At 44.0% G+C, this 25,121-nt stretch overlaps 1 protein-coding gene across 5 annotated transcripts in view; it reads left to right on the forward strand.

The window, feature by feature from the left end:
• The window catches only part of NRG1 (neuregulin 1), a 501,573-nt gene that overhangs the window by 360,500 nt on the left and 115,952 nt on the right, over positions 1-25,121 (forward strand). For 2 of the 5 annotated variants that reach the window (XM_080372045.1, XM_080372043.1), the window contains exon 1: positions 8,451-9,868. The exons of 2 other annotated variants lie outside the window; for them this stretch is intronic. In XM_080372045.1, coding sequence (XP_080228171.1) covers positions 9,241-9,868 — 628 coding nt within the window. In that variant the 5' untranslated portion in view covers positions 8,451-9,240. Of the gene's footprint in view, positions 1-8,450; positions 9,869-25,121 lie in introns of those variants that run through there. One more of the 5 variants, XM_080372044.1, reaches the window with a different exon arrangement.

Below are 25,121 nucleotides of genomic sequence, written 5' to 3' on the forward strand. Positions count from 1 at the left end.
TTTACCACCTTCTTCTGACCTACTGCAAGCTTTAAGGACCTGTTTTTCGCTCTGCCACTGCCTACTGTACTCCATTTCTAGTTGCCCAGTGTCTTGTAAAAGGGGGTGTTTCCAATGTGACACTATTGCTTTTGCACAATCCAGCAGCAACGAGCCACATTGCCCTGCACTGTGCATACCTGTGTGTTAAACACAAACAAGTTATAAACAACCCATTTTACCCTCATGTAAGGGTCTGCTTGGTGTCTAGAGCGGCACAGGGTCTGGCCTGTAGCTTTGAATGGAATCAATGAAATGAGAGTGCAGATTTCTTTAAGGTTTCAGAGTTTCCTCTCTGCTGTTTTCCACTCTTGCTTTTCATAAGACCAAACTGATGCAGGAACTCTGATTTTCTACATATGAGAAGAGTTACCTACCTTATTTCAATTCACATTTTGGTTTCTAAAAGGTGCAAGTTTTGCTTTTGTGCCAGACATTACATAGCACAAAGAGAGCCTGGGCGCAGGGGTGAGGAAGATATGCAAGACATCTTAAAACACAGGCTTGGGTTTGCATTCAAAACATAGGTATGTAATAAAACCTGTATTTGATTAGACTACTGAAAACTCATGACTAGACATAAAATCTCCTTTGTCATACTAATTTGAATTCTTAATTATTTTCTGGAAATTGACAAAGTTTTCAAGCTATGCCAAAGGAGTGATTCATGCCTTCTATGGCTTTCTGAATGCACTAAGAAAGAATATTAAATATTAAATGTCCTTGATGATGCTAGGATTCTGAGGCATGATAAGAGCTGTCGCTTTTGTTATTGTTGGAATTTTTGCACTTATAATACTGTGTTGCTTATCTGCTTTAAACAGGAAACATATCAATTCTACTAACCTGAGCATAATCAGGCTGCACGTAGACATGACTAGAGCTGAACAAACCAATGTAATTGAATTAATATCTTGATTTAGGATAAGGTAGATTAAATTCATTATTTAGAGGTATTTGCAGAAAGCTGCTAAGCAAACCAGCTCTTGTGCTGAAATCATTTTCTGTGAGCAAAATTCTGAAGCTTGCAGATTCTGAATGTGTAACTACTGTAAGATGTACTTTACAAATCTAAGCCAGTAATATGTCAATGTCCTACCATTAATACCCATTTATTTAATGATACAGAAATTCTTCCATGCGGTAGGCTGTCTCTATGTCTTTGACTTCTTCCTTTTTTTTCTAATAAAAAAACCTATTGAATATACATATGCTAGGGAGTTACTCTATGAAAAAGTCCATGTGTAGTTGAGATTTTGCATTCAACACTTCAAAGTGAAGTAAAGTTTGATGCATTAAGTTTTAAACAACAGCAGCTGGGAATACGTGCAGGTACAAAAATAATTCTGTCTTCACAAAAAATGAAAAGTATAGTAAGTAGTGTCAAGATTTTTCTGAATAACAGGTATGTTGTTGGGATCATCTTCAGGAAGGGCCTTGGGTCATGGTTTCACTGCACAAAGTCTTTGGTGGGAGGACAAGGTCAAGGATTTTTTTCCTCTGGAACATGGCCCTGTCCCCATTTTTCCAGCTTAAATACGTTTATGGGCCCAGACTAGGAATTAGCTGATAGGCTTACCCATTAAAAAAGAATCTTAAAATAAATTCTTTTCAAGTCAGAAATCAGTTCTCTGATCCAGTTGAGAGCCTGGCCACATGAACAACATTACTGAATTAGCGCAGGTGACAGAACAGCGGGAGCAAAAAGAAGGGGAGGACAGGGAAAAGGATGATATTGCAGCCAAACTGCTTATCATGAAACCACAGCACTAGACTCCAAAATACCTTTTCAGTTCCTGAATTAGGCTCTGATTCAAAAAGGCACTTAGATATATGATGTAGCCCATCTCTAATCAGGAAGACATTTCACCACTTCTTTAACTCCATGCACATTTAAGTACTTTGTTAACCAGGGGTCAAAGCAGGAGGGATAATTCCTTGATTCAGGGCTTTCGGGGCCTTTACTCAAGTTATCAGTGTCCAGTGACTCCTCCAGCAGCAGCAGTACTGTGGATATGAAGGCTGGCCAGCACAAAATCCTGCATAGCCATGTGCAAAGTAGCAGTGTTGCCACTGTCTCATCAACAGCCGTGAGGAATTTCTTCCATCTAAATAAAGCTGCTCAGATGCAGATGCACAGATGCATTTGAGCACTAAAGTGGGCGGGAGTTAATGAGCAAGCCTGGGCCCTCTGACTACAATTCTGCCCCAGCTCACTGCTTCACTGTGAAAACAAATAATCGCAATTACCCAGCAGGTCTCCTGCAGACTCCAGTGATGGGGTGAAGGTGGTGCCAGATCTGAAAAAAAACCTACAAGAAAACAAAAAACCAAAACCCAGAAAACTGCACATGGTCTTTCTTCTGTTGCTTCTGCCCTCAGGCAGGATTGCCTAGCTGGGCACATTACATGTCTTTGCACCTCTTAAATGCTGCTTTACCACATCAGAGCTAATTGTCATTAGCCTGAACAGTGGCAGGGCTCATCCCAGTTTTGTGACTGAGCAGAGGCTGAGGGAATGAGTCAGTGCCATTGATGAAAACCCCTGACAATCATGGTTTGATGTTAGATTTCTGTGTCTCGTGTAGTGCCACTAGCTCTGCTTTTGATTAGGATGAAAGAAACTCAGTGCCTCACATTTCACTTGAAGATGAAAAGACTCAGAAAACCTTTTGGTTCCCCTGAAACAACAGCCTCTTTTATGGCAGTTTTCAGTTTCAATTACTGACTGTAGCTATTTAAAGTATAAACATCACTTGAAACGGCTATTGTAGTTGTGTTATTTTTTTAAATCACTGTTTCTGCAAGCCACAACTATTGGACTTACAGAAAGCATGTTCCTGGTGTAAGTAAATGTGCATTTGTGATGTCAATACAGAAAACGCTGCCACAGAGGCAACTTCAGCTCTCCCAAATATTTTCACAAGCACTCAAGTTTGTATTCTGCACTCCAGACATTTTGCAAGAAATGTACTAGTGTGAGGATCTGGCTTCTGACACACCTGCATGGGCAGTGCAATAATTCCAGTATAATTTTCTTGGCTTGAGGGTACAGGAATGGTTTGGATACAGCCTCCTCATGTCCCTTCTCTTGTATTGACTGAGGGCAGGGAGTCTTCCCACAGCAGCCCTCTTACACCAAAGGAATTAATCACACCAATAATTCTGCTGACATTGATGTATTTATCCTTGTGCCCAAGGCCGAATATGTGCTTAAGGGTTCGTATTTTTACCGGCCATATTTTCCTGCACTTTCTTACTGTCTTGATGTTCCTTCTCCTCAGTCACACATGGCTGCAAGTGACCAGAGGGTTTAAAAAATATAAATGGGGAAAAAGTGGTGGGAATGGTCAGAGACATACAAACAGCACTAACACACATATCCTGTTTGCTTTCCATCAGGTAAAAAAAGGGATATGTGTGTGTGCATGTGACATCCTGTCCCATTTTAACATTTGCAGTTGCAGTGACAGAACCAGCATAGAAGCAAAATGAATTTTTCTCCTTGTGCCATTTGAGCTGAGAGATGATGGTTTTAGTGAAGGCTTTTGGAAGGACTCAAGGGGACAGAGTGCTGGCATCAATCCAAGGAAGATGGATTAAGGAGGGGAGGTTGGTGAAGCAGTAAAAGGAGGAATAAATGAATCGTTTGCACTATGTGTGATAGCCCACTTTTCCCACACCATGACTGCTGGCAGTGATGTCGCTTATTGGGATTGCTCACTTGCTTTGGATCGCCCTCAGCCCCCGTCTTTAAATAGTGCGCTTATTTAATTTGAAGAAAGTGCCTGCAATCAATAAAAAGAGATCCTTTTACCTTCCTCATCAATCTCTTGTTAATGAACATGCACTTTTTTTTTCTTTTAAGGTTCTTGGTTTCAATGCTTTTAATTTCTCAGTGCATGGAAAAAAAGGGAGTGCAATCAAACACATCATGGAGCAGCTGATGTCCCATATTGCTGCGTGCTTCTTTCTGAAGAATTTCTATATTCTTCAAGAAAAGCAGTGGTCTAGGGGGAGATCACTTGGCCTGCACTGATGTCTGGTCCTCTGAGCATTCTTCTTAAGCTGTGATCCAGGACAGCCATGAATAACCACTTGTGAAGACATACTTTGCTTTCCTAATGTCCCAGTAGCTACAAGAAAGTAGGCAATTCTTAGAGAACCTTTTTGCGGACTACTGGGACTGTATTTAAAGCAGATGGATGTTTGAAATCCAATGGCTTCCATGAGAATGACTCACCAAGCCTGATTTCCAAAACCTTCAGCAGATTTGGGTCTGGTTATGGCATGACTGAAGGGTCAGCTGAGTTAAATGGTAGTTGCTGCTCTAATTTGCAGGATGTTGTCAGTAGAGATCACACATCTATTTAAGCTTCATTTACATCTTCATGGCTGACCAGAGAGAGCAGTCCTTTGCAGTTTGGTAATATAAAATAAACTTCATTTTAGCATCTGTAAAAATGGTGGAACAGATAAAGCTTATTCATCCTCATCACAGGCTGGAGGTTCATGCTGACTTTGAATTTGTGTCTCTCCTTGAGTCTTTTGGGAGTGGAACTTAGCAAAATAACACTTGATTTTTTGCAAAAACACTCCACAAAATAAAATTACAGTTTTGTGAGCCTCTGAGTTTCAACCTGTCACTTATGGCAAAAGTCCAAATCTCAGTCACAGATTAGCTTCATTACTGTAGAATCAAACTACTTTTTTCCTCTAAGCCAAAGAGACCCAAACCACATAATAATCAGAAACAAATCTTGGCACAAAGACTTAACCTAATTACAAACAGGCAAGTAATTTCCTTCCTTATCCTTCTATATTGCCTACCAATGGGCTACCCTAGTAAAACTGTGTTACCTCCAAGGTCATGTTTCCTCTTGTTTTCTTCCAAGGTCTCCCTTTCTATTAACCAGTTGCTGGCTCTTTTCCAAGGCACTCATCTCCTCCAGCCTGGGCCAGAACCCATGTTTAAGCACAGCATGCCAGTGCTAGCATGTCACTACAGAAAGGCAAGTGGTTCAAAAGCACAGCTGCAGGAAGGTATTTCTGCATTGCTTTGGAGGAGGGTAGCAGAAAGGACCCACAAAACCAGTGAATTGTACCTTCAGTTTACAATCATGTCTTCAGACCCAAAGCAAGAGACCATGAGCCTTTACCGCAGCCACAAGAGCTGGCATGGAAGGCTCCCTTACCAACCCGGGCACAGTGAAGAGCATGGGCTTGCAATTTTGCCTGAAAGGTCCCGAGAGGAGCCAGCCCTTTGCGGTGTGGGGCTGCAGCATCACGGGCAGGCAGCATCCCGGCCCTGGCGTGGGCCGCGTGTGCGGCGGGGGCAGGGAAGCAGCCTGGCCGCCAGCACTGCCTTCCTCCCTTGCTGGCCGGGCAGTGAGGGCAGCCGCCAGGCACCTCCGAGGGCAGGGTGCCGCCCTGCTCCTCTCGCCGCAAGCCCCAGCACCCTGCAGCTCCAGCTGGGGTGGGAGCGTGGAGCGGCTGTGCAGGCTTCCGTGGGGAGGGGGACGTGAGGAGGAGGAGATGTGAGTAGTGCTGAAGCAGGCAGACTGGGCGCCAGGTCTGGAGGTGCCGCGGGGGAAGGGACACGCAGCAGAGGAGGGTACTGCAGCCTGGAAGGGAGCCAGGTCCCACAGAGATGCTGCGGCCGCGGAGGCGGCGGGAGGGGCTGGAGGTGGCTGCCAGTCGGGAGGAGATGGTGCAGGCAGGCTGGGCCCTTGCCAGTAGAGGAGAGCGTGAAAAACAAGGGAGGCAGCAGAAGCTATCCTAGCTCCTTTTAGCCAGGAGGGCTCGTGGAGGGGGAAGCAAGCAAGACCCCTTTGGCAGAGTGCTTCCCCAGTCCCTGCAAGCTCACCGCCCCTCCGGCAGCAGGGTCAGACGGGGGATGATGCCTCCACATGCAGGGAAGCCCCTGCAAGCGTCCCCACCAGGCTCCTGGGACAAGAGGCTCTGAGGTTTCACGGGGCACTGCGCATGCAGAGATGGTCTGAATGGGCAATAACTCATTCCTCGGTCCAGCTATGTAGCATTGCGCATAATTGCTCTAACTTCATGGCAACCCTTATAAGGAAGGTGCAAGGTCTCCACATGCATTTCTGTTCACCTCAGCACCAGAAAGATGGGAGCAAAGCAGAAACATAATTTAAAGAACAGTTACTATGGATAGGCTGGAGATTAGTGAAGATTACAGGGCAATATTGAACACAGGTAGTTTGCCTGGAAAGCCATTGCAGAGAAGATGTGGACAGGTCGGTGGATTAAACACAAACTCAGAGCAGCTTCAGCAGGGAAAATTGTCTTACTGGAAATAGAAAGGGTGAAAAATTAGACATGGATAAAGAAGGCAAGGCAAGACACCTTTAAAAATTTGTGCCAAGCACTCAGATGCTGCAGTATCTCATCTGTACAATGAAAATATTCCCAGCTGGTTCTCAACTTGCACTCTGCTTTGAAGAGCGGTGATTCAGCTTCACACCTGAGGAGCAACTTGTGTGTGCTAAACTATGTCTGGGTTTCCCAGATTTATCAGTTAATCCAATAAATTATACATCCTTTCCCTAGAATCCTTGCTTATTTTTACCTACAGACCACCACAGCTGTCATGGCAATCTGGCTGTGTTGCCACTGCTGTTTGAAGTAGGGTTTGAGATACCTGAAAGAGGCTGCACTCATGCAGAATATTACCAGCTCAGGAGCACAACTGCTTTGTAATAAGAGGAGCCATGTATGTAAATATGCAATGCAAGCTGTTCGTTCTGTCTGAGGTTACTGATCACATCATTAACCTGAGGACCAGACACTTCAGTGGTAATGTAGACTAGATTGTATGATGATTTATCTTTTTACATTCTTCCAGGGAGTGTGATTGCTGGTTGTGCTTTAAGGTTAATTCTCCACACACTTGAATGTAGTAGTATTGTGATTACTTCAGTTGGCTACTACTACAGCCTCACAGGAAGCTTTGTGATCAGACAAACATCAGTTAGCCCTTGACATGAGAGTCTGTGAAAACATTATGGAATTCACTGAGATTTTGATAAACCTTTTTTATGTGAATGTTACCAAAGTTTCTGTGGAAGTCGGGGCAGGGTGGGGGAGCTGGGGGAAGGGGGAGGAGATGGGCAGAAACAGACGTCTTTTTTGTCTCTACTGAAAGTACATAACTACAAAGTAAATTACCTTTCAGACACCTAATGGCAGTACCAGCAAAAATTATTTCAAAGCATCTTGCAGCACTTGATTCTTTGTTTCCTTATGCATCCTGCAGCCGTTTATACTAAGGAGAAAGGGACATTCATGCTGCCAAATTTTGAATGCAAATCTTGTCACAAAGTCCAAGGAACTGGAAATTGTGCTAAAAGACCCTCTCCTTTTATATATATGTCTGTTTTGTTACTTAGGCCTACTTTTCTGTGGGAGGCAAAAGAGACTGGCAATAGAGCTGGTTCTAATCCTACTTTCATTATGTTAACTGGATTGTTGATTTATCCCTGAATTACAGTGCACTGGAGGAAATGGGAGTTAATGCTAGGTATTGGTGGAGGTGAGGAATGACAGGCAAATTTAAGAACAAAGTGGAAGTCTTGTTAATAATAAAATTCTTTGATATTATATATATATTATTTTATTTAAAGTCTGAAGGGGATTAAGGATATATGCTAGCAGCATACAAGCTCTTAAAAAGTATGTTCAGGAGCTGGCTTTAGTGTGAAGCCCTACTTTTTTTTGTTTTGGAGGGTTTTGGAAAGGAGGTTAGAAAGCAGAAAATAAAAAAAAAAAATATGCAAACCTCTTTGCAATGACTTGAATGCAAATCTGTCAGAGGTGGGAATGTTTTTTGGTTTGGGTTTTGTTGGGTTTTGGGGTTTTTTCTTCCTTTGCTAGACCCAAGATGCATGTTAGCACTATTCCTAGCAAACAAAACTTACTCAGGGGCTTGGAAAGAAAATCTGTCTCTAGGTGTCAGGCAGGGAGAAACTGCTGCTGGAAAGCAGTCTTCCCACGGGAGAGATCGGGTATCAGACTGAGCGAGCCCAGGCCAGCCCAAAGAGCTCCCACCGACACCCGGTCCCCGCCGCAGGACCGTGCCATCGATGGCCGCCGCCTCCGGCCGCGCTCGGGCTGGAGAGAGGGAGCGGGCGGACGCGCAACTCCTGCCTGCTCCCTCCCTTTGATTTGATGGCCTTTATTCCTCCTAATTGGATAAAATAGGAAGTCACTGACAGTCCTGCGTTGCTGGGTGTACTGATTTCCCTCAGACCAGCCCTGCAGAGGGCGGGGGGTGGGGTAGGGGAGGAAGGATCGAGTCTGTACAACAGGGAAACAGGCTGCGAGGGGGCTGGGGGAGCGGGGCGGGGGGTGGGGGGGTGGGCTGGGGGGTGGGGGGGAAGGAGGAAAGTGAATGAGCGCTCAAGAAGGACAAAGAGGGAGGGGAGAGAAAGGGAGTTACCACCGTCTTGGCATCGCTGTTCCTTTCAAACCTCTGTGTAATGATATTGTTTGCAGTGATGCTCAGACAGCGAGCACCTGCTGCTCTGTAATGATTCAGCCTCTTTCAGCCGCCGCTGTAACACGACAGGATGCTGCTGCTACTGTCACTTCTACCGCTGCCGCTGTTGTTACAGATTTTGCTTTTGCTCCTTCTACCGCATGACAATTGTTTTCCTCGTCTAAGCAGATACCAGCCTCAGATGCTCAAGGTGAGAGTCTTGCCTTTCGCTCTGGGCTACTGGTTCACTTAATCTGGTCAATTTGTTTGGTGTTTGTGGTTTTCTTTCTCTCATCACCCTCCTTCCCCTGTTTTGTTTTGTTGTGCTTGCTTTTGGGGGGATGTTTCTTCCCTCCCACAGAAGAGCTGGAATTGCTTGAGAGGCGTTTAAGGAATATAAGTGGCTGGCAAACAGAAGCTGAGTAATTGCAAGGCTACTCTTGCTTCAGAGAGGCAGAGAGAGTGACAGAGGGCTCTGGGGCAGGGGGGGCAGGGGGGGGTCTAATTTTTCCTGTGTGTTACTCCTCTCCCCGTTTGGATGATGTTGCTGAGCTTGGACCTTTTGTTGACTCCCACTCTGTGATTTTTGCAGAGCACTGTGACTATTACTACCATCTCTTTTTGTCTGTGTCTCACAGTAATGGACTGTGATAGAGTTAAGGCCTTTTGGAGGTGAGCTGTTTGAGAGCTGATGCTTAAACATGTCTGAAGTAGCTGCTGACACTTTCCCCAGCCCCTCAGCTCAGCTGAGCCCTGATACATCCCTTGACGGGCTCCCGGCTGAGGAGAACATGCCGGGCACCCAAAGAGAGGACAGGAGGGTCAAGGGGATAGCAGGCCTTGCCGCAACCTGCTGTGTGTGCCTGGAGGCAGAGCGACTGAAGGGCTGCCTCAACTCTGAAAAGATCTGCATCGCCCCTATCCTGGCTTGCCTGCTCAGCCTTTGCCTCTGCATTGCTGGCCTCAAGTGGGTCTTTGTGGACAAGATTTTTGAGTATGACTCTCCCACCCACCTTGACCCTGGGAGGATAGGACAAGACCAAAAGAGCGCTGTGGATCCTACAGCTCTGTCTGCCTGGGTGCCTTCGGAGGTGTATGCCTCAGCCTTCCCTGTACCTAGCCCCAAGAGCAAGGCTGAAGTGACAGTGCAAAGTGACAGCTCGCTCCTGCCCTCCAAACCGTTCCTCCAGCCTTCTCTGTATAACCGCATCCTAGATGTTGGGTTCTTGTCCTCTGCCGCACCTTCGCTGTCACCACCTGCCCTGGAGCCTACCACAGCGTCTCAGGCGCAAGCAACAGAAACCAATCTCCAAACTGCTCCAAAACTTTGTAAGTAGAAGCTATGTGTTTCTTTGTTTAACCCTTCCACAAAAAAAAAAAAAAAAAAAAAAAAGAAAAAAAAAAGAAAAAAGCCACTTAACTGTTCTGCAGCTGTCCTCAAGGAAGATGTGATTGGCATGCAAAGTTTAAATGTGCTAAGATGGCTATAGCATGGGTTACCTTCTGAGGAGAGCACCTAGGGGCCTCTGAACTTAGAACTAAGGTATGCACAGCAAGCAAGAGGGCTTTTCATTTGGGACCTTTGTAAAGTGCCAGCACCAACCTTTTCTCTGCATCCACTTGTAGGGAACTATGTTATTTACTTCAAGGGTTTATCTGATAGCTATTCCACATGGTCTGTCAGCATATTTTTCTTATAAATTTGATTTGTGTCCTGTGCTGGATCTTCCGTGTTCATTTTCTTTGCCTTGCCTGCAGAGCACTTCTGCAACCTCCTCACTGAAGTCTGTTGCTGGCAAACAACCCTATCATCCTCCTGAAACACTCAGGGAGAACAGTGGGGAGAAAGCGACAGTGTATTTGAAGCAGTTAGAGACTGGGAATTATTAATTTATCAGCTAGCTTATGATCTTTCCCTTTCTCTTAAGAGCATAGCACACATTTCTCTGCATCTTTTCCCTGCTCTAGGAGCTGATTCTTGCTGAACCTGTTTCTCAGACATTGCCGCATAGACTTTTGTGGGGCATTTCAGGAAAGCATTTTTGCAAGTGCAGGAGGGATCAGTTCCCAAGTTAGTCTTTGCTCATCCTTAAAGCAAAAAATACCCAAGGTACCTGTATTATTTTCTCAGTAGTGATCATAAAGCATCAAAATACTGCATTGCTGAAGTGTAATTTCTTTGACATTCATCATTTTAACCCATCAAATCTGGCACAGATCAAGCCAGCAATTCCTGAGCTGTGTAACTCTAGTACAAGAGAAGGGAGCATGCTGTTGTGTCAAGAGCACAGGGCTGAGGTTTCTTTTGGAAATCTGCAGTGACCAGAATGAGGAACAGTGTTCCTTGCAAATTGCTTTGCAGGACCCCATCTCATTTATTCTCCCTCATGCCTTCACTGTAATGCCACAGGATGGTCACCTTGTAGGTGGCACATACTGGATGTCACCCTGGAGCCCTGAAATGACCAGAAGTTTGCTACTAAGTTTAGCTCCACCAGGACTGGACTCAGTATAGATATGTGGGAATTGGATTAGGTTTACATTTTGGGCTGGCCACCTTGCCGTGAAAATAAGCATAACTGCAGTGATTTCAGTGGCAATCCTTTCAGCTGAGACTCAGTCCTGAACAGCAATTCCAGAATCACTGAAAGAAAATCATAAGCATTCCTATGAAAACCTTGCTGCCTTTGGCTTAGATAATGGGTGACAACCAGTCTTTGGATTAGAAGTAATTTGTCTGATGGAAAGCGACTAATAGAGAGATACTGCTGCACAGTTAAATGACAGGGGGCTTTGTCTGTGGTAGGTAAGACATTACTTGAATTATTGGGTCACTTAACCACCTTTGAAGTTATATAGAACCATATTAAGTGATTTTTTTTATTATTGCTGATGCAGAAAATATTTTTTATAGTGCAAATATATTGTGTTATTAAAGATATAACAGCACTTTTTACTTTATAAAGTGACCAGGGACCACCATCCAGTCAAAATGGCCTCTCTCATGTGAGATGGAGAAGTAACCAAAAGATAGTTATTCCACGACAACACCACTCATTCTCTTGAATTTCCACATGTGAGGCAAACCTTTATCAATGACATGCTAACTTCATCTATGAAGTAAATGAAAGAGGGGGAAAAAAGAATCTTTGGACCAGTCACTGACAAAAAGCCATTATGTGCATTCAGATCTGCTCACATCTGGGAAATAAATGGTTGTCCAGAAATTAGGCGATTGTGTTTAGTTGTTGGGTTTTTTTACTGTTGCCTTAATTTTCTTAAGATAAATGTGCTTTAAGTCATCATAGACTTCCAGATACAGACTGAAAGGAGAGGAAGAACTGGCAGTAGGTCAGGTTTGGGTTGCTCTGAGGGAGAAAGTTGTGTAGACAGTATTCTGACTGTGACACATAATTCTGACTATGGTAAGGAGCTGGAGTTCCCTGCAAAGAAAAATCAGAAAATATAGCTGGAAAAGTACAAAAAGTAGCAAAAAAATCTGCCTAAAAATTCAAGCAGGCATGAAAATAACTTTTTGGACAGCTCTAAAAGCACTGTCTTGGGGTTTTTGGAACAGCTGCATTTCAAACACATCATTGTTTTATGTAGAGCAAGATTTGTTGGAGAGGATGACAGATTGCATCAGCGATTTTTTTTTTTTTTTATGAATGCCTTTGACAGTTATAAAATTCTCACATAGCTTGGAAAGTAGAATCTGCAAACTGGATTGTCCCTTCTTTTGCCTCTCAGTGTCCTTTTTTTAATTTCAGGCAGAGTGAGGTAACTTGTTCCCAGAAAGCCCCTTCTGTGCTGATATTTTTTTTTTCCAGTGCAGAAATAAAAATGAATTGACCTATCTCATATTCTGTGGTTGATGCATTGTTTCTGAACCAAACCCTTCAATGAGTTTCCAAATCCTTTTCTCTTCTTCTCCTCTCTTGTCTGTCTTACTCAGCATATTCCCCTTAAAGCTGTATCCTTCAAGGTCATAGTCTGCAGAGAGCTAATTGATTCTTCTTTCTCCTGGAGCCTGGGAGAGAAAGCAGGAGAGAGACAATCCTAGTAATTGTGTCTGGTGCATTAGATTCAAGACTTGTCTCGCTCTTATTACTATACTTTCCTCTTTATCAGTAAAGAAATAATCTCTTCTTTTCAGTTTGGTTTATGTTTTGTACAGTAATATCATTTCTCATTTGCTGAAACAGAAGGGAAAACTAACTGTTCTAAAGCATTCCCATATTTAGAGAGAGTGTCAATCTTAGCATAATTACAACAGAGAAGATTTCATTACAAGTGGCATATAATAGTACAGAGTAACCTACAATCTCCCTCTCTCTGAGAGGACATGCAGATTATAGAAGCGTCAGCACAGTTTAGAGCCAAATTTTACTTCTTCCTACACCATCACCTTTACAGAACTGTGTTTCTGTAATAACTGCATCTGTACCTCTGAAAAGCAAGCACTCCCGTCTTTACAGGTCTTCCCACTTCCCTTCTCTTTCTGTTTAAGCAGATTTCCCACAAAAGATCCATGCGGGGTTGCCTTTCTGGAGTTACAGCTCTGCCAAAGGATTGCAGCACTCCTGCATTTTGGCTCTGCCCTCAAGCAGAGGTGCCTGAGCCCTTGGCTTTGGGATCACGGCTCTTCTGATTTGGTGAAGTGCCACAAGGCAAGCAAAAAGCAGGAGACAGACCACAGCACAAGGACTCTGCTGGAGTGGGTTTCCCTGTGAGCAGAGCAAAAGTCCCAGCAGAGAGCAGGGTCCAGAGGATGCACTTCCCTGGCAGCACATCCACACTGCCTCTCTGTCCTTTTCACTTTTGGCTTCCCTGGCCACCTTAGGTGCCGTGCGCTGACAAACCACCTGCACACCTTGTGCCATACTGGTGGCCAACGGATGACTAGCAAGCATGTCTGCATCTCCCTGCCTTTGTGCCCACCAAGCTGTGATGGCCATAACATGCAGTTGAGTGGGTGGGTGCAGCACCAGACCTGTGCATGCCCCTTGGGGGCAGGCAGGGCTCCCTTCTGCCTCACTGGTGCTGGCCATCACCTGGAAAATGTGGCAAAGCAGAGAAAGGTCTGTGCAGTGTTGTCAGCCACCCCTGACTGGGACTGCTCTCTTGTGTTTCTGATTTCTGCTGCCACTTCAGGTGTGCTGGGTCAGCACCAGCAAAGGCTGCTGCTTTCTCACCCTCAGTGGAAAAAGTGTTAAGAGTGCCTCTGAGGAATGCTAGTGAGTGTTTACCTAGGAAAAGGTCTCAGCTCCTTTCCAAAGTTATCCAGGCAAAATGGTTGTATTTATTGTGTCTTTTTAGAGGTAGGGATGGGGGGAAATGGAAAGAAAACTAGCCTGTCCCTTCTTTTGGTATCATGCCATAAATATTCCTTGCTATTTCCCTCTGCATCTTTCACTTCCTCTTGTTCTTTCTGAGCCCTGCATTTGATGTCCTTTCTCCTACACACAGTCATCTCTGAAGGTCTGCGTTACACCTCTGCGGCAGGCTGGAGGAAGTCTTTCCCTCCAGTTATAGGTGCTGCAGCCCAGCTGAAAGCTCCAATTTATGGACAGAGAGGGTTTGCAGCTTCAGACAGCGTTTGCTCTTTTTATTGAAACAGTCTAATTCTGACCTATGCTCTGCAGTTCAAATCCCCAGCAAAACACTGTAGGGTTGAGTCCATGCTTGTCAGCCTCTGAAAGCATCAAGGTCAGGGATGTCTCGGAGAGCCACAGGGGACTGTACTCACAGGAGGGGAGGGCAAAAGATACAACACAGGCTATACACCAGCCTTTTCTATACTCACTGTTATTATGCAGGGCAGCACTACCAGGGAGATTGCTTTTTCCCCGAAGCTTGAAGATGTAGGAGGAGAGCACCTTAAAGCAGATGTTGCTCCATTTCTGATACATTTATTGATGTTGACTAACTTCAGACACCTGACTTAAGTGCCTACATTAGGAAGCTAGGTGGCCTTAAGTTTCCTCTTCAGCATAAAGGAAGAGACCTCCCCCAGGCAATTCCCAGTGTGGCTCTAGCAGGAGTAACTCTCTTTCTCCAACGAGTCTATAGGGACACTAACCTTGCAATTCAGTTTCTAAGTTGTGTAGTCTGCTACACAATATGAAGACTTGTTTTAAAAGCCATGGCTTTTCCTTGATGTGTCCTGTGAATTAACAATGTCTTGTCACAGGGAAGTTATAATTAATCATGGTTAAGATACCAGACAGGTTCTGAGCCTAACTCAAGAGTGTAATAAAGAGATGCTGATCTCAGTAGGCCCTGGAGACACAACCGGGCCTCCATTAACAAGCAGCAATAAAGCAAGTGCCACTGTACTGAGCCAGCCAGTCTGTATTTCCCTGGAACACTTCTTTCTCTGCTGTCCCAAAAGGTCATGACAGCTTACAGATGTACGTACTTGTGACAGGGACACTCAGAGGAAAGTGGGATTGGGACTGAAGGAGTGGGATGCCTAAGATGTGGTGATTTTTAAGAAGTTCAGGTCCATTAAGCCTTCTAAACTGATAACTGAGACTTCCTTTCCCCCATCCAGTTAGCCACACTGTCTATAAAATGCCCTCAAGGACCACAGAGTTTGTTCAGAGAAATTTATTGTTTTGTTTCTTTTTGTATCCCTACCTTTTAAACATGTTTTGCTTGCATAGAAATAGTTCTTTTACTTCACACGCAGAGGACTGAACTAATTAGTCCTGCATTTCTTTCTCTTGGACAGGCACCCCATATTCTTGGCTTTCAAAACTACCTCATGGGTGTGGTTTTTCTTCCATGCACCATGCATCATGAGCAGAACATGAAAGGCAGCATTTCCCAAAGTATTTTCTCTTAACGGTCTGAATTTCTCAGTGCAAAAGAGTAGTCTGCACTTGTGTATATTTTTAAAAGCTTGATTTTACTTTGTAAACTTCACTGAGAATAAGTCATATATTCATGCTACACAGAACCTTTGCATGGTATCCCTCCTCGTTTATATACTTATGTGTATGTGCATATAGAAAATACAAAAGATATATGGAGTATATGGCCATTTTTTCTTTATTAAAAATGACATCTGGGACCGTACTGCATCATAAAATTCTAAGCAAAACTGATTAATAATTGACGTCATAACAAAACCCAGGGTTTGGGTTTCCACTGCAGGGCACCGAAATTATCCTCCTTCAGTATCTGTTGTATTCTTAAGTGAAATGTTTTATTTCCTATTCATGCACTACAAATAAACATGCACAGCAGCCCACCTCAGATTTGCAGTACCTAAGTTTTGGGTGCACAGAAACCTTGGGGAACTTTCTTAGCATCAGATGAGAAAGCAGAGTTCGGCTTGCTGGAGGCTAAGTAGCAGGTTAATTGTGATGCAGAGCCGCAATGATATAAATGACCATTTTCATCATTTCAAGTCTTGCTAATGGAAATGCAATAGATTTGCTGCAGAAATCCACCCAGGAATCAATAGCAACGCAATGAGACAGCTGGTGCAGGGAGAGCACATGGGATGCCAATCTACTGCAGACAGTACCTGGGCAGAGACTGCTCTGGATTTCTGTCAGGAAAGGTCAGACAGCCCTAGAAGATGCCATGGAAGATGATAAAAGACTTCTGAAAAGAAAAAGCTTGCTTAACCTAAGATGGAGCAGCATTTGGAGAAAAGGCTTTCTCTGAAGGAGGGAAGAGAGGCTTCTTTGAGGAGTACAGATCTGTTTGGGCCCAGAGATGTCTTTTTTGTCACAAGGTACCAAGTCAAGCAAAGCAGGTGTCTTTGTGCTTCAGGTCGTGTTCAGGCCACATGAAATCAAGGAGGGACTGAGTCACAGTGTGTAACTTAGGAGACAGGTAGGTAATTTTAGAGTGTCTCCTGCTAAGGGCTTCTGCCTTCTTGTTCCCCAGGCAGACTGTGAAGAGGAGCAGGTGCTGTCTTTCTGTCACTTGCTTTATAGTAGACACACTGGCTACCTTTACTATTTGTACTGCAGGGAGCCCAGTTTCCTGGAGAGTGACACTGTGAATCACATCTTGATATTTCACGTCAAAATATTGTATGAAGTACCAGCCTCAGCAGGAGGTACACACTGGACTCAAGTCCCTGAGCATGACCATTGTTTGGCAATTGCAGAGCTCTTGAAAGCAGAAAGGGAGAAAACCTATGCACCATTTTCGAGCAATGTAATGTGTGCTTATATACACCCTGTCCTGTCTCATCCTGTCTCCCATCCGCCTTCCCTATCCCCAGTAGAGCCTTAGTCACTGAGACAAAAGAAAAGGTTTTAGCTGGGGAAAAATGGGCAGGAACAAATCCAGTGGGACAAGACTGACCACAACTCAGGGCTACTCTAAGCTAAACCAGAGGCAAGGTCCATCCAGCTCTGGACAAGATCAGTATTGTGGCATCCATCTGTTATCTTTGCTCCTGTATTGTTTTATTATGAAAGCCTTATTTTAATATACATCTTCTTGCAGAGTATATTCAGCTTTTTCACATACGCTTTCACTACCCCCTCCCCCACTTCTTCTTTTTTATATCTATGCTTCATCCTGGAACCTGCTGGCAGTGCATTCTCATAACTCAGACAGCTTTTTATTCTGGCAATGAATATCGTTTCAGTTTTTGAGATGAAAGGAAATCAATACTGGGTTGGTAGTCACATGGCATGGGGGGAGTATATGAAGCTATGATCTTAAGCATGATTCGTGACATAGTTCAGTATTTCTGTGGAATTCCTGAAAGATATTTGAATTTTACAATTTTTAACAGTCAATTAATTCATGTGATTAGACAGATCAAAGGAGATAAAAAAGAGTATCAAGCTTGTTCAAAGCCTTTCTTTTATACAAAAAAAAAAAAAAAAAAGAAAAAAAAACCCAAACCACTCCAAGCTGATAAAAGATTACTTGAATTTTCTAAGATGGTAACTGGAAGCCAGTGTAAAGATGCTGGAACCGCATCTCAGGAAGGGAATCTTACTCTTTTCCGTGATAAAATGTATTTGGAAAATTAAATTAGGTTTTTAACTTGAATCAAATGGCCTGAATTTTCACTGGCATAAAAGTTCTGAGGTTTTGTAGCCCTGTAAGACCCAGCAGAGCACTGGGATGCTCTGGTCTATGACCTACTTGATACAGAATATCTTCCTGACTAAGGTTTCTTCCAGAGCCCCATCAGTTGTGGTGTGAAGACTGAGAACAAGACAAAATCTGCCTTTTCCCTTATTCTAGCTTCTTCTTTAAACAGAACCGCCTATTTGACTTTGTAAAAATATGTGTTTGTATTCTGGCCATTCATTCATTTACACCACTCTCTCCTAGATTAAAAATATCTCCCATGCCATGTATTTTCCCCTCACAAAGGTGCATATACACTGTAATCAGCTCACCTTTGGATAAGCCTTTTTGACAGAACAGGCAAGCTGAGCTCCATAATTCTCCCCATGGAGGGAATTGTTTTCAGTCCTTGAATTATTTCATCCCCCTTCACGCTTTCTTAGTTTTCAGATAAATAGGGCTATAATTTTGATATGATACTTACACATGGGCTAGTCCAAAATCCCAGCAAAGGACAACAAAATCTGTTCAGTAGCTTGGTCGCTGTTCAGAAGCACTCAAGATGCATGAAGTACCACCAGTGCCTGTTTTATATTTTAAGAGGTAAATCAGTAATAATGTTCAGACGGAACAGCAGACCCCTGTCTCACACATGCAAGAGCCCTCACTGTCCTGCTTCCCGACCCCCAAGGTCACGTGCTGCTTCTTACTGGGTTGGAACAATAATCCTAACAGCCAGTCAAAAGAAGAAAAGACAAATATCACCCAGTCTTGGCAGTGCTGTGTGTATTTTAGGAGGAGTTTAGCTCCAGATCTCTTATTCCCCACCTGGTTCTGTCCTGCTCTGAAGGATGCCCTCTGCAAGGCTTCTTGGGTCCACAGGAGGTCAGCTCAATGGTTTTAACTGTGCAGGCTCCGCTATTCACTTGACTTCTGCTCATGCTTTCAAAGATTTCTCCCTCTGTGCCCTGCTGACACTTTTCCCAAATCTCCCAAGGACCATTGCATCAGTTTGCCCTCATTCAGTTTATTATCTCAGATCCTCCAGCATTTGATTCTTCCTTCCAAAAACAGAAACACCCCCAGAGCGTGGTTTTGTGGGAGGGAAGGATTTGGGGTTTTGTGCATCACTCCTGTCTACCCAGCTGAAAGACTCTTCGCTTATGTGATAGATTCTTTTGCATTTCTGTTCTGCAGTGGGTCTGCTCCATGGACTCAGCTTCATGAGGCTGCATGATGCCCAGCACCTTTTATCATCACAGGACATGGGAATTAAGGAGCATGAACATATCAAGAAAGTCACAATAGCTAGTAATTTCAAGATAGCCGGGATTTTCAAAACATTTTTATATTTTCAGAACAGCTTTCTTGGGCTGTGGGTGTGCTCAGCAGAACAGTTAGCAGTGTGAAGGTAATACTGCTTTAGCAAGGGAAATGAAGTTTATCAGGCTGAGAGAGAAAACTGCAGAGGAAAGGAAGAATGTCCATTTCTGTATGTAGTCTGAGCTGCTCAGGGAACAAACTACTGAGTGTGTTGTTAGGGTTTTAGGAATTAAAGAGTACAAACTAAGGGGGGTGACAAAAGGCTTCCTGCTGTCTTGATACAGGGGCTTGAAGAGGCTTGAGTTCATACTTGCAAGAGAGGAACATCATTAGGTAGCCAGGAAAGTGCCAGGAAACTGGGAAAAAGTGGTTATATCTGCCAAGCACAGGAGAGCAGGGGAGGTCTGACTGTTTCTTGACTGGAAGAAAGCAGGAAAAATCCGTTCCCCAATGCCACAGGTACCTGCAGTCTGCCTGGAACTCGCAGGAGATCCTGAAGCAGCTCTTCCCCTTGCTGAGGGGCTGCACTGTGAATGCAATCTAATCATTCATTCTTTGGCCATGCTGCATTTCTAACAAAACCTCTGCAGGGCAGATCCTCTTGCCATCCAGCCATGATAAGTCCAGGCTTCTCACTGATGCTGAGATCCAAGGTAGTGGCCTTTGCACCCTACTTTCCCCAGCCTCACTGAGGGTTGGAGCCACTCTGCTCTGCCTGTGCTGCAATTTGTCTCTCTGTTACCAAATTTCCCCCTGTCACTGTGTTCAAAAGCCCTTGGTGCACTCCAGCCATTGCCTCAAGGAGGTTAGTCAGCCCACCATACTTTTTCGAGACTTTGATTTATTGATAATGTGAACGGATTTTGAAGGTTATCAGCAATAATTTTTGCAAACTTCTTCAGCTATGTGATTTTTGGGACATACAGCTGTGTATGCTGTTTGTGAGCAAAGAAAGGCCATGTTTCAGGGTCAAAAAGCCAATAAATGCATTAGCGCAGGGAGTCTTTTCTTCAAAGTCAGTTAACAGAAGGATACCTCTAAAATTCTCCTTTACTTTGAAAAATGGTATCTGGCCAGTAAAGCAAACAAATACACTAATTTTTGAACATGTGAATATTCAAGAACATGGCTAGCAACCTCCCTGTTGCTTGCTAGCTCCAAGCATTTGAATTTACCATGCTGTAGAGATCAATGGACGTCTCGCAGATGTAAGTAGCTTTTCAAGCAACGCTGTAGTTTTCCTAATAGTTGCTAATCAATTGTTTAGTGTGCGTAGTTTTTCCTGCTCCAGATTTGGAGGAAGGATTAAAAGGACATGTTTTGTAAGTATATTCAGATAACTGCTACAAGCCCAGGAAGCAGACTTACTAGCTGTGAATCAGAGGAAGTATCAGTTCCCTGAAGCCACTTAGCCAGGCAGAAACTGGCAGGGGAGGGGGCTGAAGACAAAGAAAATGATAAAATATACAGACACTTCCTCAGCAGGACTGAGGTCCAGTGGGCATAGCATGTCAATATGCCAGCATTCAAAGAAGAATTTTGACCTGCCTCTAAGAGGTATCTAGCAGGTTCCCCAAGCTGCAGAGTAATACGTGGTTATGTTCTGCTTTTGCTTTTGCAGGTTATCTGTAATGTCTTCTCAGGGCTGTTACTAATACTTTCAGGATGCTAACACACATTGATTTTAACAAATGGGTATAATATCACCACTGTCTGATGTAAACTTGCATTTCATTCATATATTAATCCTCATATGTTACTGTTTTACAAATGGTGATGGCATAATGACAAAATATTCCTAATAATTATTCCAAAATGATGACTTAGCAGAAACACTGACAAAGTTTTGAAAAAACACAGCTTACAAACGTTGTCCAGGTCATGTAAATACTACCCCTGCAGAGGAAGACTGAAATGTCAGACAGTAGAGAAAGATGAGACAAATAACTTGACCATGACTTTTGTCTAATATGACAGGTCATATTAGAGAAAACTTGGGGTGTTTAGATCTGGCAAGGAAACACTGCATCATGTGAGAGTGGGCTGAAAAGAGATTATTCAAGCTAGAAATTAACCACCGTTTTTTAAGACTAAGCCTGTTTGACTGCTGGAATTTTTACTTTGGGGGTTAACTGACCTCCACCAACTGCATGGGAAGAAAGTGTGTCCCAACCAGTAATGTCACCAACTGCACCACAGTAACTTGCTACCCCAGGTGACTGATTTGTATTCTAATCTCATCATGCAAATTCAAATCCCACCCTGTAATGACTTTGGGTGAATACAGATTTCTCCATGGTGACAATAATTACCCCAGATGAATCTTTACCTACATGCTGATTCTAGTTTTCACTGAAAACTAATGGGCAATTCGGCTGCACTGGCCTTTGTTTAACCTTGTGGTAGTTCAGGATTGAAAATGCTCTCTTACCTTTCCAGTTGCAGTTCAACCTCCCTGTGCTTACATGTGAAAACAGAAGAAACCTTGGAATGATCGTTCAAAATTTTGGAATGACCATTTGAAATCTAACACTAATTCTGCTTTAAATTCTGCTAATTTAAAGAGCATTATGTTCCATTCTTGTGGGAACCTACACGGTGAATATTCATAAAGCATCAGAAGGCTATGTAGCAGGATCACAAATCTAGAGATATCAGTACAACTATGAGAGCTTCTGGAGATGTTAATTTACTGACAGAGCTTTTAAAGTTGTCAGTACTTGTGGCTTCCCATGTGTGATCTCAGCCTCAACCTTTCTTGTGCTTCATTTTCTCACACTGTTAGTGATCTGCCCTTTTCATTGCTTGAGAAGCCTTCAAGCTCATGCTGCTTGGCATTCTCAGCAGACTCGGACCTAGAGATCTGCTCCTGAACACGGTTCATGTTTTGAATTATGCATAAGTCCATCATGGAGGGGCTATGTTTCATGGCTTCTTTTGGGGGGTGGTGATGTAAGGAGATCTAAGTAATGTAGTGACACTTTACATTTTTCATGTCCTAGCTCAGTTAAGAGCAACCCTTGAATTGTGTCATTTTTCCCCTATGTGACTGTTTAATCACCTGAGAGAGTACCAGCCAGAGTTTTGTGGTAAGATTGATTATACTTCCAACAAAGTGCTTCCTTCAGCTGAGCACCAGGAAGCAGCCAGTTTAGCAGCTAATGGGCTTCAGTCTGAAGGGGAAATGGCAACTGTGATTGAAATGTCACTGTGGTGCATGCCAGCCCCTCAGGCTCTGTGCTGAACAGTACTGAGATCCTGGGGAGGTTGTTCAGGTTTCAGGATGGGGGGCAGATATTCCTGAGCTGTGCTGTGGTTGGCACTCCACCTTCTCCTTTGAAAGCGTCAGGGGGTGGGAACATCCAGACCTGCAAGTAGAGAAGGGTGTTGCTGGAGATGTAATGGCAATTTTGTTAGTGCTGTTAGTCCACATTGCCATAGGGCTGGTGCTGTGAGGCTTGCAATATTGCTTCTGGCATTGGCAAAGCACTCTGCAAGACCAACTAGGACCCCAGTTTGTATGGCATGAGACAAAGAGAACCTTAACATAGTGATCTTCCACTGACAGCCCCCAACACACATTTTGACAGCAGCCTGCGCTCATATCCATTACAAGCCTGGGAGAGAACTAACAAAATATACTCACCGGCCCCGTTTCACAGCGCGTGAGTCAATAATAACGTTGTAGCTGACAGTTTACAAATGTTTTGCCTTGCTTGGATGAATTCACAGCCTCCGAGTGCCAACAGCTCCTCTTGCAGAGGCCTCTGTGATTTACCCATAATCACAGAGTAAACCTGTGGCAGCACCAAGAATGAAGTCCCACAGCCTGAGAGGCAACTGTCCTCTCTTTAAAGGGTAGCAAGTACTAATGAAAATCCAGAAAGAAGGGGGAGAAAACTCACAAATAAAGCATAGTAAGTATGGTTGCAGAAAGATACAACAAAACAAAAATCATTCTGGAATCTTTCCATTCCATAGGGTTGGGGTTTTTTTATTTGTGATAAGAAATATTGTTTCAAATACACAGGAAGACAATACGTGTTCACTGTTATGAGACATTCCTTTCTGGCATTTACCGCCAAAAATGGATGAAATAAAATAAATGTAAAAAAAAAATCAGATCCTGACATTTCAAGTTAGGCTGTTTTTCTGTTATAGTTTCATTGAATGTAATAGACTGTTAACTAATGGCTTCCTTCAGAGGGAAAAAAAAAAAAAAAAAGCAACATTGCACTTCATTGACATTTGACAATTGACAATTTAGCCAAAGTCTGGGGATCACATTTCGTAAAGTTGAGAGCTTTGAATATCAAAGACTTGTTCACCCTTTGGCTGAACCTCAACCAGCTGCGGGACCTGTTTGTTTGCATTTGTTTCTGGTTTCTGGTTTTGTTTTCATTTTTTTGTTTGTTTTTAGCAGAGATTGATTGTTTCTTTCCAAATTTTTGCCAGTTTCAATTTTTGTGCATAAATACACAAAATTAGCTGGTCGTTTTAAACACTGCCTGCTCCCATAGCTCTTTTTTCACTGTCTGGTGTATAGCATACATCCAGACCTCAGTTCCTCAGCCGCCCACGGAGCCCCATTAAATTTAGCAGGCTTGACTTACACAAAGCAATGTCACCCTCCTTGTCTTCCCGGGCAGCAGTCACTGTGTGGCTGTCCTGCTTGGGCTGGGGCAGGAAGGAGCCCAGGCTTTGCTGGACAGAGGACTGCAGCGGTGGGGAGGAAGAGGATCTGTGAAGGGTCTGCTGCAGCATCGCTGTGCCAGTGGCAGGGTACCAGCCCTGTGGCCAGGAGGGCAGGCAGTCCCCACAGCACTGCGCAGGGAGGGTGCAGGCATCTGATGAATACGCAGTGCAGGGATGGTTCCAGCTCACCGGGCAGAAAGGCAGACCTTAGAGGTAGGAGGAGAAGGGATGTAAGCACTCTCTGAACACCCATGGGGGACTCACAGGTCTGAGTGCAATCTGTCTGGCAGAAACACACACACACACCCCTTGCCAGTCAGCCCTGTCCAGAAAGATTTTTTAGCTTTGCCCTTCACTATTGTCATTACTGTAATAAATAGAGGATAATTGCTTGGCTTGAAACAGCTCTGCCTTCTGCTGTGTAGGTGGAGAAATGATGCCAGGAACAATCCTTTCTTGTCCTGCCAGTTTGCTTTTCTCTGCAGCAGGGATACTATACGTACCTGTTCCGTATAGCTGCTGCTGTTAGCAAAAAGTAACATAAGCATTGCCACAGCTAGAAATGCAAGATTGATTACATTAGATGTGCTTTATTCCCAGTGTCCTGCATGAAGTCAGCTCCTGAATAGGTTAATGCTGTTGCTTCAGAGTGGAAAATGCCAATGTTAATACAGGGTTTGTTACAGGAAGACAGCTTGGTATAGAGCACAAATGCATGGGATTGGGGCAATGCCAGACCTATTTCTGAGGAGGGAGGTTATAGGAAGGTTTGCAGGTGATACCTCCTATACCAAACTCACCATGTGACCAGTTGCTGAAACACCCCAGGGAGCTGTATCCTCTTCACATCTGAGTTCAGCTCTGCTGTGATACCATTTACAGAAGACTCAAACATGTTTTTAGCCACAGCCCAAACTATTATGCTGCTTCACAGTGAGGGCAGGACAACATGGCAACACTTTAAATCCCACTTTAAAATGAAACATCTTCTGGAAACTGTCTGGTTTGAAACTGCAGGGAAATTACTGGAAGCAGAGCAGAGCACATAATGCCTACCACAAGGGCATGGTTCTTGTGCACTACAATAGGGATGGATCCTGCATTTTTTTCAGGACAGCAGACAACATCCAAAAGGCAGCAGGCCTCTGCTCCACTGGCCCAGCACCAATGAGGCTGGAGACGTTAAAGGGTTTTGGCATGACTCTAGAGCTGAGAAATCAAGTGCTGCTTTGGCCTTGGTCTGTGATGCTGTTCTCCGGTGGTCCACTGGGCAGTGAAAGTGGCCTTACCAGCCATATAAAGCCAGTGCACCACCCAGGTGAGAATGTGGTTCTTGACTCTTGGGAGATGAAAGTGGAAATGAACAGCAGACAAGTGTCTTTTCCATCCATCTTATCTTCAAGACCTCGGCCTTAGAGTTCAGTTTCTGAGTGTTCCTGTATGATCAGTGTAGCCTCCCACCTAGAAACGCCGTGGCTGGCATGGGGCTACTCACAGCCAGAATGAG

The sequence above is a fragment of the Falco punctatus genome (assembly GCF_963210335.1).
Source record: "Falco punctatus genome assembly, chromosome: Z".
Lineage (NCBI taxonomy): Eukaryota > Metazoa > Chordata > Aves > Falconiformes > Falconidae > Falco > Falco punctatus.